Below are 18273 nucleotides of genomic sequence, written 5' to 3' on the forward strand. Positions count from 1 at the left end.
TTTTTACTTATCAACCCATGTTTCTCATACAACCTCATTTTTTTCCATTACAGATTAGAACTTCATTGACGGTTTCCACTAGATTACTACAATTTACTATGCATCTGTCTTCTACCTAACACAGCTTCTCATATTTTTATATGCGGCCCTTCCGACCCCTCTATAATAAGACAAAAACACCAGCCAACATTATGAAACAATAATGAAGAAAGGGACCGCTAGATTGAGAAGATATTGAGAATGCTGCTATTTCTAAAGCCTTAAATTTCATGTTGTTTTTTCTCCTTGTCACAAGCTTTTCGCCTGCAGGTTAATTCAGGCTTGGTTTCTCTCAAAAATGTTTGCTCCCGCTCTCCTCCTGACCAATTTGTTGTGATGGGTTTCCACTAGGATAATTCTGACAGCAATTTCAAACTGTTTTGTCATTTTTAAAGCCAATAATTTGTAAACTATGAGGTCCACAACCTCACCATGCGCTACTATTATTTGTTTCCATCTGCATCATTTGTTTTCTCATTCCCTTGTTTCTTAGGTTAACGCAGTTTTTGTCGCAACGGAATTTTGTCGCAGTAAGTTTTTTGCTCTGCATATTGATGTAAATCGTGTATATTTGTGCTAATTTTGTTTTCCGTCTAAGCTCTCTTTTGTTTTTTTGTTTACTCTTTCTTCTTCTTCTTCTTCTTCTTCTTCTTCTTCTTCTTCTTCTTCTTCTTCTTCTCTTCTTCTTTTATGACCACATAGGATCACTTTAGTCAGTCCGTCGTTCAGGTCTCTTTGAAGGGATTGTTCGGGCTTTGCGGTCCTCCCAGTACTTCTTCAGACGCTCCGATCTTCGTGCCCTTTCCTCAGTTGAAAATGTGCGTGTTGTTGGTTTGTTTTGTGTAAGGGTAAAGCGGAGGTTTGTATTCTTGAGTTTTGTATTCAATTTTATCTTATTTTTGGTGTCTTCTGTTGTAAGGCCTATTTCCTTCAGATCCTCTCTTACTTCTCTGATCCATTTACATCCTGTTGTGGTATTTTTTGAGACGAGATTGTGTTGTACTAGTTGTTTCAGAAGTCTTGAGTCCTGCATCCTCATGATATGTCCAAAGAATCCCAGTCTCCTCTTACGCATAGTATCTGTAATGGGTTCTAGCTCTTTGTACACGACTTTGTTAGGTATTAACCGCCACTGTCCATCTTTCTGATATTTTTTGTTGATACAGGTTCTTCCAATCCTCCTTTCAATTTTCTGAAGTCTGTCAGTCTTTGATTGTTTATTCAGGTAAAAGAGTGTTTCTGCTGCATGTGTAGCTTCCGGTTTTATAACTGTGTTGTAGTGTTTTATTTTTGTATTTATTGATAGACATTTCTTTTTGTAGATATCCCATGTTAATTTTTGTGCTTTAGCTAATCTATTTGTTCTTACTTGGATTGAGATTTTTTCATTTAAGTTATGTGTTATTACTTCTCCAAGATATTTAAACTGAGTTACTATTTTGATTTTATTACCATTTATGGTGACTTCTTTTAGCTGTGTTGGTTTTTGGGGCATAATTTCTGTTTTTTCAAATGATATTTTGAGGCCAATTTTATTTGCAATGTTTTGAAGTTCTGATATCTGGGTTTTTGCTTCTTTTATGTCCACTGCTAGTAATGCTAAATCGTCAGCAAAACCCAGGCAATTTGTTTTGATTTTTCGGCCAATCTTTATTTTGGGGGGAGATTTTCTAAACCATTCCCTCATTACCATTTCTAGAGCACAGTTAAATAATAGTGGTGAGAGCCCATCTCCCTGCCGTAGTCCAGTTTTAATTTCAAATGTCTCTGATGTTTCCCCCCTAAACTTCACTTTTGACTTGGTATTGGTGAGAGTCAATTTTATCATGTTTATTAATTTGGGGTGTAGTCCAAGGTGTCTTAAAATTTTAAACAGAGATTCTCTATGGATGCAATCATAAGCTTTCTTGAAATCTACAAATGTTATCACCATATCTCTGTTTCTTCTCCTGTTATGGTCCATTATCAACTTAAGACTCATGATCTGATCAGGACAGCTCCTCCAGGGTCTGAAACCTCCTTGATATTCTCCTAGTTCTTTCTCAAGTTGTAAACTTATCCTATTAAGGATGATTATTGAAAATATTTTGTATGTTATGTCTAGGAGAGAGATTCCCCTGTAGTTATTAGGGTCGGTTTTGTCCCCTTTTTTGTGCAGAGGATGAATGAGGGCTGTTGTCCAGTGTTCTGGTAGTTCTTCTTTAATCCAGATCGAGACAAGTTGTTGATGGAGGGCAACTTTTGCTGAGGTTCCTGCATATTTCCAGATTTCCGCAAAGGTCTGATCTTCTCCTGGCGCTTTGTAGTTTTTTAATTTATTCAGAGCTTGGTAGACTTCCTTTATTGTGGGGGGGATTGATGTTTTCTGGTGATGTTTTTATCGGGGTGTTGGTGTCCAAATGAAGGAGTTCTGTAGGTTCCTCACAATTTAAAAGCTTGTTGAAATGTTTAGCCAGAATTTCTGCATTGTCTTTATTGTTATGGGCCAGCTTACCATCTTCATCCTTCATCGGTAGGGTCGGGGGTTCATATATTTGGAGCTGCTTTCTGAAGGTTTTGTAGTAGTCCCTTGATTTAGTTTTACTGAACTGTTCTTCAATTAACTGCAGGGTGTCCTTATGATGTTGTCTTTTTATTCTTCTTAAGACTTGGGTAGTTTCTTTTCTCTGTTTTACTAGCTTTTGATAGGATATTTCTGTCTTTTGGGACTGATGTAATAGCCATGCCTGATGTCTTTTCTCCACTGTTTCATCACATTCACTGTTCCACCATTGGTGTTTTTTACGTGGTTTAATTGGAGCTAGGTCTTCTGCAATTTGTTTAAGGTTGTGTACTAAGTCTTCAAGTTTGTCTGTGATTTTTATTTTTTCAGTTGCTTTCTGGTAATTTTTGTTGTTGATTAGGTTTACTCTTTCATTATGTTTTTTAGCATTTTTTCAACTTATATTATGTAAATTATTCCAACCCCCTAATTTTTTTCACTGAAGATGGCTCAAGCGAGCCGAAACATGTCTGAATTTGTTTGCTCCGTCTAATGATGGAATATATGATGTATTGAATAGGAGGATACCCTCATTTTTTGCCATTGTAAAGTAAAATTTTTTTAATATATAGATTTTTCCCACTTCATGTCTTGTCACTTCTTGCTCCTCACATTCCACTTTGGATATGACCTGTTCTACCTCTGTTATTATCTCTACTTCTTCCCTCTTCTTCTTCTTATTATTATTATTACAAATTTTCATCCAATTATGCTTAGGCCCTGTTTCTAATATTGCCATTTCTTCCACGCTAAATTCTGTATCTGTTAAATTTTAACTGGAGGATAGAATTTAATTTCATTACTATTCAATCTCTTATTGTCGTCTTCATAGTTTCCTTTCTCCTCTTTCTGCCCCTTCAGTACTTTAAGTTTCCTATCTGATGTATCCTCCTCCTTTTTGAGAATGAAATACAATGAATCCTTACACTATCTTCTATCTCGTCCCATGCTAAACCCACAAAATCTTTCAAGATCTGCAGATGAAAGACATATAAGTCCTGATTCTGACGGCTTTTCTTAATGTTTAAGAATCTAATTTCACTTTTCAACCATATCTGATTCACTTTCAACTGAGTCACCCTCTCATGTCTTCGCAAAGTGCCCCTCCTCTCTACTGACTTCAAATGTTTGGAATTAATTTATTTGCTAGATAGTTCTTAAGAAATTTCAAGTCCTTAGATATTTTGGCTATTTTTACTTTCGTGTTTTTAAATTTATTCATTAATTGTCTAGCCTGGCTGGCATGCTTACAATTCATTATTTTAACCATGTCCTTGTCAATACTTTACATTTTACTATACTTAATTACCGTACATGTTTCAAGAGCTAACTACTCTCTTCTTCAGCAGTGCCAAAACATCAAACTGAATCTTTGGACTTGATACATTTGTACAAATACAGTTATCAACAGAACAATTATATATAAATCTTGAAATCGTTAAAATATTTCTTTGTGTTTTGACTGTTTTACTTACTATGTCAGTTAGTAAAAACTTAGAATAATTTCAAATCATAAAATGAATAAAAACTATTAAATTAGTTACTATATACTAAAATTTAAAATCTGCTCTGCTCTTGGAACTTAAGTCCTTATTTACACTTAAAAAAGAAATAAAATGTTTCTTTGTGTCTAAATTTACACTTACTATGTCCTTTGGTAAACACTTTAAATTAGAATAATTTTCAATTCATAAAAGAAATATAATGTATTAAGTTAGTCGCTGTATATTAAATTTAAATTTTTTCTGCTCTCATCTTGAAATTTCTTCTTTCCTCAAGTCCTAAAAAAGAAAACAGGACAATCGGGTAGGAGTTTGGAGACGAGATGCAAGGAGCACGTGAATGCAGTAAGACACAAAAGGTTCTCTGCAATGGGTGAACACATGGAAGAGTACAATCTAATTTTACGGAAATAGATAAAAAATATGGAAATACTGCACATGAGAACACAAGGATAATTAATGGATGCCGTAGAGAAAATAAGTATATATATATATATATATATATTGACCAGAGATGCAATAATGAGAATAATTTAAATGAACCGCTGAATGAAGAAAGTGCGGTGTACAGATTAGCATACAATCATATAAGGAAGAAGAAGAGAAAGAGAGAGCAGAAGAATTAGTTCCGGTCGTTGACACGCTACTACTCCTCTACATTACATAACCGGCAGCATAGCGACAAGTAACAGCTCGCCTCGTAAGGTCATTGACAGCAAGTAATGTTATTTTAATTTTGGGATAAATTTGGTACCAGCTGAAACTGAAGTAAGTAAAAAAAAAATATTCTCTAATCATCTGAGTTGTCATCTTTTTCATAAAAAAATGTCTCTAAAGTTGGTTTGTTGATTGTTTATTTTAAAGGAATTTGACAGCTAAAATGGCTTGCATGGTCAGACGGGATTAAGAGGAGAAATTTCCGACTTATGTGAAAGGTCTCCAAAATATAGCAGTTAGTTAATTGACAATTTTTGGAATAAGTAATTGAATTACAGATTAGAAATTTAAATATAATGTTTTCTTTTTTAGGACTTAAGAAAAGGAGAAATTCCAAGAAGAGAGCAGAAAATATTTAAATTCAACATATAGTGACTAACTTAACTCTTTCCAGTCTAACTGCAAGCATAGCTTGCAGCGGCCAAAATTATGTTCACGCCACTCTGTGAGCATAGCCCATAGTAAGGTTTGACAATTCGCTAAAAATTGAGAACGAGCTATGCACACATTCTGCCGACTGCATCGTGTTTCTTCATGTGTTACTTACGAGAGTATTTGAACAGATGGCAGTATTGTCTAAGTCAGAGAATTTACGATATAATTGACGAGTGTGCATTAGTAGGTGTTGTCACTCAGTGTGCTCTAAAACATGGCGTTTCGTGGCAAGCAAGTGCTTGATAGAAGTTACTCAATGTGTTCTAAAACATGGCGTTTCGTGGCAAGCAAGTGCTTGATAGAAGTTATATTTTTGATATTTTATGTAATCATAGTCCCTCACATCTAAAAAACAGAAAACTTTACTAATATGTAGATATTCTTATGTATTCGCGCAGTTATGAAACACGTGGGAACATACCTTAAACTGTAAAATGAATTCCAATCATAATGAAATGCAAGATGTTTTGAATTCCTATCTGGATGTCAATATTTCCATTTGTGAATAAAATTACAATTGCATGCCTTCAATATCATCTTCGCTAACATCACCTTCCAAGCCAGTATCGTCACATAAAAATATATAAATAAAATTTCATGAGAGCTCCCATTTTTGTTGTTCTTATTACTATCATTATTAATGAACAGTTATTATTTTATATCATTTTCATTATTATTGTTTTGTAATTGCAATGCACATTTTACATGATCAATCTAGGGAAAATATAACAGTATTTCAGAAAACTATACTTAATATTCTGTCAGGCTTTTTTTTTTCATTCGCAAAATATGGTATAATAAGTAAACAATTTTAAAATCTCCAGTGATAGCTGATGTGAAACAAACAACATATTTATAAACTAGATGCTCAAACAAGCACAAATAAAAAAGAATCAAGCAAATATCTCTAAAGTTTTTATTAAATGACATAGTAAGTAAGTGAATAGTTAAGACACAAAGAAATATTTTAACAATTTCAAGATTTGTATATAATTGTTCTATTGATAACTGTATTTGTACAAATGTATCAAGTCCAAAGATTTAGTTTGATGTTTTGGCACCACTGAAGAAGAAAGTGGTTAGCTCTTGAAACATGTATGGTAATTAAGTAAAAAATGTAAAGTATTGACAAGGCAGAAAAGTGTTTTATAGAAATTGAATATAAGTCAATATGGACAGGATTGAACCAACAGTGGTTAAAATAATCAAGACCTATCTATGTCGGTGCAACATAAAGCCAATATACCTTTCTGAAAGAACTTTCTTGAGGGTCCACCTTTTTAATAATTTATTAATTTATATAAATAATGTTACATCATTACTATGTCTTAAGTGGTGCAGCTGAAGATGCCAAAAAAATAGATGAAACATGTCCTGCTTAAGACATAGTAATGAAGTAACATTATTTATGTAAATTAATTTTTTAAAAACATAATGTATTGAAAAGGTGGACCCTCAAGAAACATTCTTTCAGAAAGGCATATGTTGCTCAATACTGACCTAATGATGAGATTTATAACTTGTAATAAATCCAATTGTAAAAAGAAAATAATAATTATGAAGGCGGATCAAATATAAGCAGGAATTTGAATGTACCGCTGCTGTTAGTAATCATTCTGAGGCTGGGCTTTGCCAGGATGTTGGTGGGATTGTCTGAAGAATGTGTTTGCATGCGCAAACAATGGTGGAGATCTGGGCTGCTTCAGTACACCATGACTGAGCAAGAGGTGCACACATCTGTTGCACAATGCAATCATAGGAAATTTCTCGCAAAAGAGGGCAGCAGACCTGCCGAAATTTTGAGATGGCTCTGCGCACAGTTTGGGGAAGGAAGCCTTTTGCAGACTCAAGTGCATGAGTGGGCTAAAAACCTTGTGGCAGGAAGAGAAACTGTGGAAAATGTGCCTCATGAAAGGAGACCACAGACAAGTATCACTGCAGACAACATTGTTGCCTTTTATGACATTATTGGTGAAGATCGGCGAATAAAAATTTCACAGATTGTTTTAGCCATAGGAATAAGTTACGAAAGTGTTTAAACCATCCAAGATGAACTCCATTTCAGAAAATTGTCTACCAGGTGGGTTCCTCATCTCCTAAACCCTCTTCTTTCTATCAGGATGGCATCAGAAACTTACCAGTCTGATGGAGAAAATGTGTATCGAAGGTAGGACACTATGTAGAAAAGTGATCTCTATATGTGTATTTTGTTTGGTTGATGCAATAAATTTTTAAAATATTTCCCGTTTATATTTGATACGTCTTCGTAGAACACCTATAACACTAACATTTCTGAAACATACGTTCATTGATCTGTCTCTGTCTTATCCTTGGCTTTGACAGTATGAAAGTGAAAGTTTCATCTTTGCGCCAGGAAGTTTGTCAGAGACTCTTGCGTCGCTACGAAAAAGGAGAGGATTTTCTGCATCATATTGTGACTTGTGATAAAACTTGGGTGCATTATTACACCCCAGAGTGAAAGGAAACGAGCATGGAGATGTGGCGAAGAGACGAAGCAGATCCGGTCAGGGCCAAAACGCCCATCTGCTAGAAAGGTGTATGAAACCATTTTCTGGGACTCCACGGGCGTTTTGCTGGTGAATTTTCTTCACAAACAAAGGACAATTAATGCAGCCTATTACTGCCACCTTTTGGATGAAGCAAAAGCTATGTATCGCAACAAGCGACGCCGGCAATCAATCCGAAACTTCATTCTTCTCCATGACAATGCAAAGCCGCATACTGCCACTTTAACGTGGGAAAAACTGGAGGAAATTCACTGGACACCTCTGGAACACCCTCTGTACAGTCCAGATTTATTGCCCTGCGACTACCATTTGTTTGGACCACTCAAACAAGACCTAGGAGGACAGTGGTTCGATGATGATGCAAGTGTAGAAAAGTTTGTGCGCAACTGGCTCCACATGCGTCCCTCTTCTTTCTATCAGGATGGCATAAAAAACTTATCAATCTGATGCAGAAAATGTGTATCGAAGGCAGGACACTATGTAGAAAAGTGATCTCTATATGTGTATTTTGTTTGGTTGATGCAATAAATTTTAAAAAATAATTCCCGTTTATATTTGATCCGTCGTCGTAGAACACCTATAACACTAACATTCCTGTAAATAACCACACTATTATGTAAAGAATGGCCTTAAACAACATCGTCAGATTCTATCAAATCACACTATTTCTTGTAATAAATTGATGAAAATGTTTGTTTCAATTCCTTTCTCCTTGTTAGTCCAACAAAGAGTGCAGGGTGGTTCAATTGGGAACATGCATCATTTTCAAAAATATTTTTTTTGAAAAGTACACCAATGAAATAGTACGTAAACGTATTACATTGTGGTATGTTGCCTTGTTTTCTACCATTTAAAAAATATTTAATAGTGCCTTTCTGCAAGGCGAGTGAAACGGCCTCTGACGTAAGCGGCGCGCTGTGACTTCACGATGCAGTACCGCATGGAGCTCTACCAGCCGTTGTGCATCAGCCGTTGCTAAAAGCCGATTGTTTATTATTCATGATCGCGAATAACTTCGAAATGACAGAAGAAAGGTTCAAAACAGCACAGCCAGACAATCTACCATGTATAGATGTCATTATTCTTGAAAAATGTGACTTTTGTGGCCGCAGAAATTAGCGGATAACAAGCAAGTTTGTAAGTGGCGTCTTTTATATACGTGCAATGTACTGTAACCCATAGTATTAGGATAACAACGAACCTGGATAGATATCACATCACTTTCAACATTTCCTTCTAGACTGATTCCCCTATTAAAGAATAACATTACATTTTCGGGCTTTCAGCATTAGTAAAGTAAGAAATCGGATTTCAGCACTAACATAAACATATAGGTAGCATTATAGTACTAGTCCGCTTCTGTGGTGTAGTGGTTAATGTGTGCCACTCCCGGAGGCCCGGTTTCGATTCCCGGCTCTGCCATGAAAGTTGAAAACAAATAGTACGAGGGCTGGAACGGGGTCTACTCAGCCTCAGGAGGTCAACTGAGTAGAAGGGTTTCGAATCCCACCTCGGCCATCCTCGAAGTGGTTTTTCGTATTTTCCTACTTCTCCTCCAGGCACCTAAGGCCACGGCCGTTTCCTTCCCTCTTCCTTATCTATCCCTTCCGATCCTCCCATCCTCCAACAAGGCCCCTGTTGAGCATAACAGGTGAGGCCGCCTGGGCGAGGTAATGGCCCTCCTCACCAGTTTCATCACCATACTCGAAGTCTCACGTTCCAGGACACTGCCCTTGAAGTGGTAGAGGTGAAATCCCTCGCTGAGTCCGAGAGAAAACGAACCCTGAAGGATAAACTGATTAAGAAAGAAAGAAAGAAGGAAAGAAAGAAAGATCATAGTACTGTAGGTCTATAACCTATCATTTCTGAAAAAATATATATTTATGGTTGGGGCAACTGGCCTACCCACTTCCGGGGCCCATGAAAGAGAATTAAATATCTATGTGGAGGGAAAAATTTAAACATGATAAAGATAAGTATGACTTCATCTAGTTTTCACAAGTTGGGCTGAGTGGTTCAGACGGTTGAGGTGCTGGCCTTCTGACCCCAACTTGGCAGGTTCGATCCTGGTTCAGTCCGGTGGTAGTTGAAGGTGCTCAGATACGTCAGCCTCGTGTCGGTAGATTTACTGGCACGTAAAAGAACTGCAGGACTAAATTCCTGCACATCGGCGTCTCCAAAAATCGTAGAAGTAGTTAGCGGGGCGTGAAGCCAATAACATTAATTACATTTGGCTTTTAACAAGCTGAGCATATCAGGAAAGAAAAGTGTCCTGGTGACATTTTAATCGCTCAATACAGGAATGTCTTTGGGTGCTGTGACTTTTACTTTTTTTGTTTTTTTTGTTTTTGCTGTTTGCTTTACGTCACACCGTCACATCTAGGACTTATGGCGACGAGGGGACAGGAAAGGCCTAGGAATGGGAACAAAGCGGCCGTGGCCTTAGGTACAGCCTCAGCATTTGCCTGGTGTGAAAATGGGGAAACCACGGAAAACCATCTTCAGGGCTGCCAGCAGTGGGGTTCAAAACCTTCTATCTCCCGGATGCGAGCTCACAGCTGCGCGCTCCTAACCGCACAGCTAACTCGCGCGGTATTTTTACCCTTCGGTTTATTGACTTGGCTTGTATAACCTAAAACTTAGGCTAAGTTGGATAATATTTTAAACACCTACATCACTATTTTCACCTGTGTGCAATTATGTTATTTATTTCATTAATATTATGATAATTATTATAATTGAGCATTGTTAACTTATAAGACCCCAACAGACAAGCATTGCTTTTGTGTAGAGTTATACATTTGTTAAATTCACGTTGTTTCCTTTCATGATGTACACGCCTATTCTTTGTTACATTACAGAGTAGTTGGATATAGCCTAAATTTCTTTACCAATTAAGCTCTTCAATAAAGACATACATAACTGTCCCATGCCAAGATATATTGGTAGAATTAGAGCTGTCAAAATGGTTCATAACCCCTTTGATTTATTATCTTGACATGGATCACCCAAAACATAGGTTAGGTTTGGAGAATACTTTAATAATCAACATTATTTAATGCACTGTTTATTACTTTCATATTCCAAGATGTAATTGAAGCATTTAAATAAAGCATCATACATTAAAATTTAAAGTTTTACAACTAGAACAGCTGAGATGGAAAAGTGATTTGAAAATTCAAACAAATTCATCTTACGTTAAAATCTTCAAAAAAAATAAACTGTAGACTTTTCCGATATATCACCAGCATTTCTCCGGCTCGCCAAAATCCATTTCTCCCTAGTTTTAGCGTCTTTGGAACTTGTATAAACAATTTGTTTGGTATGGTATGCGATGTGCTATTGCACATCGGAACTCTACACCATTTATAAGTTTTCTGCCTCACTGTCTGCGCAGGATTCATTTTAAGTCTAAAATATACCACTCAGATTATTATCCGATGTATAGACCTCGAATTTAACCATACTAGACACTAACGTAAAGTAGAAATACGCGAAGTGTATCCTGCTTCTCACAGCACACTATGTGTTATTTCGTCTGCTAATTCAGTCAACCTGTACGGTGACGTCAGACCAATGAGATCGCGTACTTGCGTGGCGTGACATTTTCGTAGATTTTTATCATGTTTGGAGTTATTATTTGTACATTCTGATCACATTTTTGAATTCTGCATGAAATTTTGAATCAGATTGGCATATTTTTAATTAAAACCCCGGATCATGCATGTTCCCTATTGCTAAAGTTCAAGTTGTGTTGTAATTTTCAGATCCTGAGGAATTTCTCACCTCTTTGGTTGCTCAAATTCTTCGAGCCGAGCCTTTCCTAAAATTAAGTTCTGGGCAAGAAGCATACCATTATCAATTGTTTGTTGAGAAGGATGAACACCTAGTCTTGCCCTCAGTTCAGCAACTGTTTGATCAAAGCTTTTTGACTAGTGACATCAAACTGAAAGAGGTATGTGCATATTTTAGTTGAAATGCTATTTCTGTTATTGATTATAAATAATTTAGTATTGTACCAAATATCCTAGGTCAACTGTATCTACATGCATATTAGACCAATCCCCCCTTTTTTTCCCTTCTTTTTTGTAGTCATAAAAGGCAGGTGGATCAAGTCCACAAAATGGTAAATCGTAAACACATGACTTTTAGGCCTACATACTGAAACATACATTCATTGATCTGTCTCTGTCTTATCCTTGGCTTTGACAGTATGAAAGTGACTGAAGTATGAGCGATGCTAGTAATGCCATTCCTTGTGCAGCCAGTTCCTGCTATGAATGGTGTGAAAATGTTGCTGGCCTTTGCAGACTGATATATAATAGCAATTTCTGGCTCAGCAAGGAAAGCAACAGGCAACTACCTCAATGCTCATTTCCTTAGTTTGCCTCTTCAGTGATGCCTAGGCCATCTATGTCAGTTAATTGTGGAGGAGTTGTTGAGGATCCAACCAGCCTTTTGGCTGAAGATTGAACATGCATAGTGTTATGTAATGGATGTTGCTGTATAATGGACGTAACTTCAGATTTCCCATTAAAATTTTGGAAAAAATCTATCCTTGCTTAGTAGACCCATTTACTGTATATCCCAAATACCACCTACCACCGAATAAGACCCGCACCCCCGAATTTCTAATAACAAAATTTAGAAAAAAATAAATCACATGCTTAACAATTTTTTTAATTTTTACAAATGTGCTGCAAAATTGGTCATTTAAAACACTTTACAAGTAATAAAAACACTAAAAAGACCACAATGAGAAATAAAACTAGTTCAATGTACAAATCACTCATGATTCAACATCATCAGAATTACCACCATCGGAACTTTGATCACTGCCACCTTCCAGTACATAGTCGTCCTCACCATCCATAGAATTTTAAATTCCACCTTACTTGAAACTCTCCTCACCAAGTCGTTGGAGATGTGATCCCATGCAGTCTTTATCCATTTGCACAGAGGTTCCACTTCGGTCGTTTCACTCAACCAGTTGATGTCGCTGCGTGATTGTCGGCAGACGCCATTCATTATTATTATGTAAATATTTGTAGACTCTTAAGGGATATTCTCATATATAAACAACAAAATCAGGATCCTGATCTAGCCTAGAGAAGATATAATTGGCTGATGATGCTTGTAATACAAGCTAAACATGTCCCATTCCATTATAAACTAATGTAAAAAAGATCATATCCTAATAATAAGGATTTTATTGTATTGAATAGGTGGCTGTTTAACGCTTTGGCACTCAGCCTATATGCAGGTGTTTGCTCGAAGACACTCAGGCGAATTTTTGTGATTTTCCAAAGCAAATTACAAAAATTCAACACGTAAAGATTTAAACACACATTAAAATGAAATTAATCACACTAGTACAGGAAACTATGAACATTTCAGAAATGAATATACCTTGGACATATTGTTATTGGTTAAGCCCAAAAAAATTATTAAATTTCGAAAATAAATTTTTAAAAATAAATTATTGTTTTCAATGACAGAAAAATTAGACATTGTTGCGTCTTCCTCCTTTACTCTTAGACGTGGATGAAAGAACATTTAATTGTGAATAATTTGATATCAATATGATGTGTGTGCTGCAATTCACTCATGAAGCATTGCACAAAGTTATTCAGTGTACATGTAACGGTCATCGATGTCAGGGCCTCGCGGTCCGACGCACAGTGAGCAGTTACGACCGTGTCACTTCCCACATAACGGGAATCACTTTCGGCAAAAGAAGGTCATTATTACTGTCTAAATCATCTGAAAATTCATGGATATTGGCCTCATTCGGCCTTGAATATTGCCTAGCCATTACTATAAAAAGATGACACAAGCACGTGCAACAACGGAGTTATGAAAAGGAGTAAAATTGTAGTTTACAAAGTGCATCGAACACACGATATACCAAAGAAACGAAATAATCTATAAACAAAACTCATAGCAAGGTCAACTTGTTGTATTCATAAGCCAATCAAAACAGATCCACGCAATAACAACTTCAAATAACCACAACATAAACATTCACGGTCAACAGATTTCATTTGTCGAAAATAAAAATATTTTGTAGGGCTGGTGGATATATCTGTTGAGTTAAACGCAAATTCAACGCTTTAATGTACCGTCACGATCAACTGTTACGATTTAACAGCTACGCAAATGACCAAAATCCGTATATAAGACAGAGCCGATGTATCGGCGCCGTGAGCGTTTTCGCCATAACCTCTCGCGCCGATATCGGTGCGCTGATTGCGAAAGGGTTAATAAACAAATTATATATTATAAGAAGTATATTGAGATTCAATACGGACCCAAAATGATTTTAATCACTTGTAATCTAGGAGCAAACCAGGCTAATGTAACAAACAAATATCTTAACCTCAAGGTTAGACTCAGTAAAGTTTCAAGAGACATTGGTTTCTTAAAAAAAACGCCTGAAAGATGGATTAATCCCAAAAATTTTAAAACGTATACAGAGAAGAAATATTCCATCCTCTAAAAGATACTCAAGGAAAAGTCAACGAAATCTGGTTGAAGAACAAAATTAAATTACACTATAAAAAGGTCATTTTTAAATTTGCAATTATATACAACGCACTTGAAAATTTCTCAAAATATGTCTGCATTAAAATGAGAATCATACTTAAGATATGTTAATAATAAACTAACGAATGTTCTGAATAAGAAACAGAAAACACTGGATAGTGGGCTTGCACTTTTAAAAGAAACTAACAAAAATTACAAAACCAGGATAGGAAATTAAATAAACACTTTTCTCCTAAGCAACAATCCTATTACAATAAATTTATCAGAAATTGAGTTTTCTGATAACGAATTAAACCTTCTCAATAGAGGTTTGAAGTTCAATTGGTCTAACTCAAAAAAAGTAGATGATTTACTGTATAATCTCGAATACCACCCACACTGTTTTTTCGAAAATATCCCTTCCAAAATTGAGTGTGGGTCTTATTTGCAATTTTGGGAAATTTATATTTCTGAATGCGCGTAAATCGGGCATCACCGCCGGCACAGCTTGGCAACAATGCTCTCTCCGCTCTCAGAATACGCTACTTCCGCGCTTGGCGTCAGTCTCACGCACGTTCTCGGAGTATTCTGCGAGTGAGAAACTGAAAGTAATTTGGGAAGCCGAAATTATCGGAAATCGTGCCGCCGGTGGGAAATACGATATTGACGAGTCGTGCATTCGCAATTGGAGAAAGAAGAAAAATGTGCTATTAACATGTAGTGGTGATCGTAGAGCTCTTCATGGACTGAGTGTACAGTTTCCAGAAATTGAAAAAAAAACTTTATAAATATGTGACAGAAAGGCGGGAATTGGGATATGGTGTGTCAACTGAAATGTGTCAGCTAAAGGCATTAGAGATCAGAAAGGAACTTTCATCGGAAGGGTTTAAGGCAATGCAAGTGATAAAAATCATTGTTGTCCATATTGAAGATACTGAATGTAGGATGCTAAATGGTTTATTTTGTCACCTATTCAATACATATAAATTTTACATTTAGGAATTTATTATTAATTCCGCTTGAGACATGATAACTTCCACTTCATACAACACAACTTCCAACAACACGCTAGAATTCCAGTGCACATTGGCACGAATATGGCGTGCCACTACAGCTCCTCTTCGCAGACAAAATGAAGAGATGCCTCATCCCAGCTACATCGCTCTGACTCTATAGTTACCGTACACATTCTAATCTCTCCACTGCAGTTCATAGCATAAGCAACTCCATTCTATTTCACTAGACCAGCAACAAAAAACTGTAACTTCGTCCCGAGGTCCTTCATACATTCATTCATGAAATAATATCAATTTAAGTCTCACCGGCATCTCACACCGATGTTTTCACACATCATTCCAAGCTACAAGCAGTCAACTAATAAAAAGCAAAGGATTCAACCTGCAACATATTCCCAGTAATACATTTACCTACAAATAACTGCCATCATTGTTGCCATTCAAATGCACTGTTTACTCAATGACACCCATTGAGTCTCCGTCCACGCCGACGAGTTCACCGTACCGAACCCGATGCTTCAACCAGATAACTTTCTGTTTGATGCCTATAGAACCTCATTTGGCTATGGAATATTTTCCCTGCCCCCTATGATTATTAACTAAGATTAAACCACTCTGCATATTTCTGATATGTCAATGCTACAATCATCTTCCAACGATTAAAGCAACAGGACGCACTTGGTAATATACTTTTTTTTATATCCTTGCTCACTAAGCTGCTCTCTTGTAAATATGTATATAAACTGTAAATTCTCAACTGTTCAAATTGGATAATGTAAATTTACTGTATAGTTACCAACCATTGGCAGTAATTTTTGTTAAAAACATTGACGCCGAGCACTATACCCTTTCCCCACCGACTGTTATACTGTAAATAATTTTATAAACTTTATAATTTCCTATGAGTGCATCAATTATTCTTCAGAGCACCACTGCTGAACTCTGCTATAATTACCCAGTAATTTTAAGCATTGGTGCCGACTTCTTATTCTTTAAACTTTTATTGTTTAACCATCACCATTGTACAAGAGTTTCTCGTACTTAATTTTCCCATTGTAATGTGTATTAATTTGTGCATGTTGAATACTAATCAGGTACCTGATTTTTGCCTTGAGGAGGTAGTTTGACTGATGATGCCCTCAATGAAGGGCGAAACATGTCTCAAGCGGAATTAATAATAAATTCCTAAATGTAAAATTTATATGTATTGAGTAGGTGACAAAATAAACCATTTAGCATCCTACATTCAGGTTTAAGGCAAGCTGAGGATGGGTTTGTAATTTTTATAAAAGAAATGGGTTGAGTGTATGAAGGCATATCTCAATTTCACAGCGTCTTCCTGGTGCCTATGATGAGAAGTTATTGTCGTTTCAGCGTCACATAATTCGGTTGCGGAAGGAAAGTGTATATTTGCTTTCCCAAATTGGCAGTGCAGATCAGACGCCAGTCTACTTTGAAATGCCAATGGATAGGACTGTGAATGTTAAGGGAGCGAAAAGTGTTACCATTAGAACAGGTGGTAATTAATGACAACGGTGTATGGTAACGTTGTGTATTCTCGCCGACGGAAACAAATTGCCACCGTACATTGTTCTCGAGCAAAAGACGCTTCCTAAAAATCTACCCGCTGGTGTTATCATCAGATCTCAGAATTCCGGCTGGATGGACAGTTTACTTGTGGAAGACTGGGTAAAGTGTGTCAGACAACGTCACCCTGGTGCACTATTGGGACAAAAGAACTTGCTTGTTCTTGACAGTTACCGCGGCCACACAACAGATGCTGTGAACAAACGTATCAAGGATGGGGAAAACTGACCTAGCAGTCATTCCTGGCAGGATGACGTCTATGGTACAGCCGTTGGATGTCTGCGTGAACCGCCCATTTAAAGCAGCCTTGAAACAGCTCTATACAGAATGGATGGCGGCTGATAATAACACACTGACGCCAACTGGTCGCATTCAGCGCCCGGAAGTTCAGCTGCTGTGTTCATGGATTTTGGCGGCATGGAATCGTATCCCTGGAGACCTCATACGGAAGAGCTTCAGGAAATGTAGCATTTCTAATGCTATGGATGGCAGCGATGACGACATTTTGTGGGAAGGTGATGGTGATGAAAGTCCCGAAGTTGGTACTGATGTTGAATGAATTTGTTGAATATCGTTCTGGAAACGTTTGCTTACTTTTATTTGTATTTTCTAATCGTTTGATGTGTGTTAGTAAAGATTGTAAATAATTTTGACTTCACTTTTTTTTTTTAAATTTTGTTCTTTTAAAACAAGGGTGCAGTCTTATTCGGTGGCGGGTGGTACTCAAGATTATACAGTAATTACTACAATTGTTGAAGTCGAATCTTACATTGAAGGACTTCCCATAGAAAACTAGAATGACACCAGATAGGAAGTAAAAAAGAAACTTCCTATTCTGGTTAATGAATTAAAAACCAATTCAGACTTTACCCTGTTAAAATAAATCCAGGAATTAAAAATAAAAATTAATAAAAATAATGTAATTGTTACAAAAGCTAACAAAGGGGGGAACGACTGTTCTAATAAACACTAGTGACTGTTAAGAAGACTGATGATTTCTTTTCTGATAATTCTTACGTAATAGTAAACAAAGATCCCATAGCGAAAATACAACGAAACCTAAAATCCTTGTTTACCGAGCTCGATAGCTGCAGTCGCTTAAATGCGGTCAGTATCCAGTATTCGGGAGATAGTAGGTTCGAACCCCACTGTCGGCAGCCCCGAAAATGGTTTTCCATGGTTTCCCATTTTCACACCAGGCAAATGCTGGGGCTGTACCTTAATGAAGGCCACAGCCACTTCCTTCCCTTTCCTAGCCCTTTCCCATCCCATTGTCACCATAAGACCTATCTGTGTCGGTGTGACATAAAGCAACTAGCAAAAAAAAAAATCCTTGTTAAGAAATTCAACATTTCTCCTACAAGAACAAGAGCACCAAAAAC

General features: G+C 36.7%; 1 protein-coding gene across 1 annotated transcript in view; it reads left to right on the top strand.

Annotated features, from left to right (window-relative positions):
• CYLD (ubiquitin carboxyl-terminal hydrolase CYLD) overlaps positions 1–18273 on the top strand; it is a 188344-nt gene that overhangs the window by 133872 nt on the left and 36199 nt on the right. Inside the window, exon 10 of the mRNA XM_067135632.2 lies at positions 11531–11718. Within this exon, the coding sequence (XP_066991733.2) occupies positions 11531–11718 (188 nt within the window). The remainder of the gene's footprint in view (positions 1–11530; positions 11719–18273) is intronic.

Source organism: Anabrus simplex, chromosome 1 (assembly GCF_040414725.1).
Source record: "Anabrus simplex isolate iqAnaSimp1 chromosome 1, ASM4041472v1, whole genome shotgun sequence".
NCBI lineage: Eukaryota > Metazoa > Arthropoda > Insecta > Orthoptera > Tettigoniidae > Anabrus > Anabrus simplex.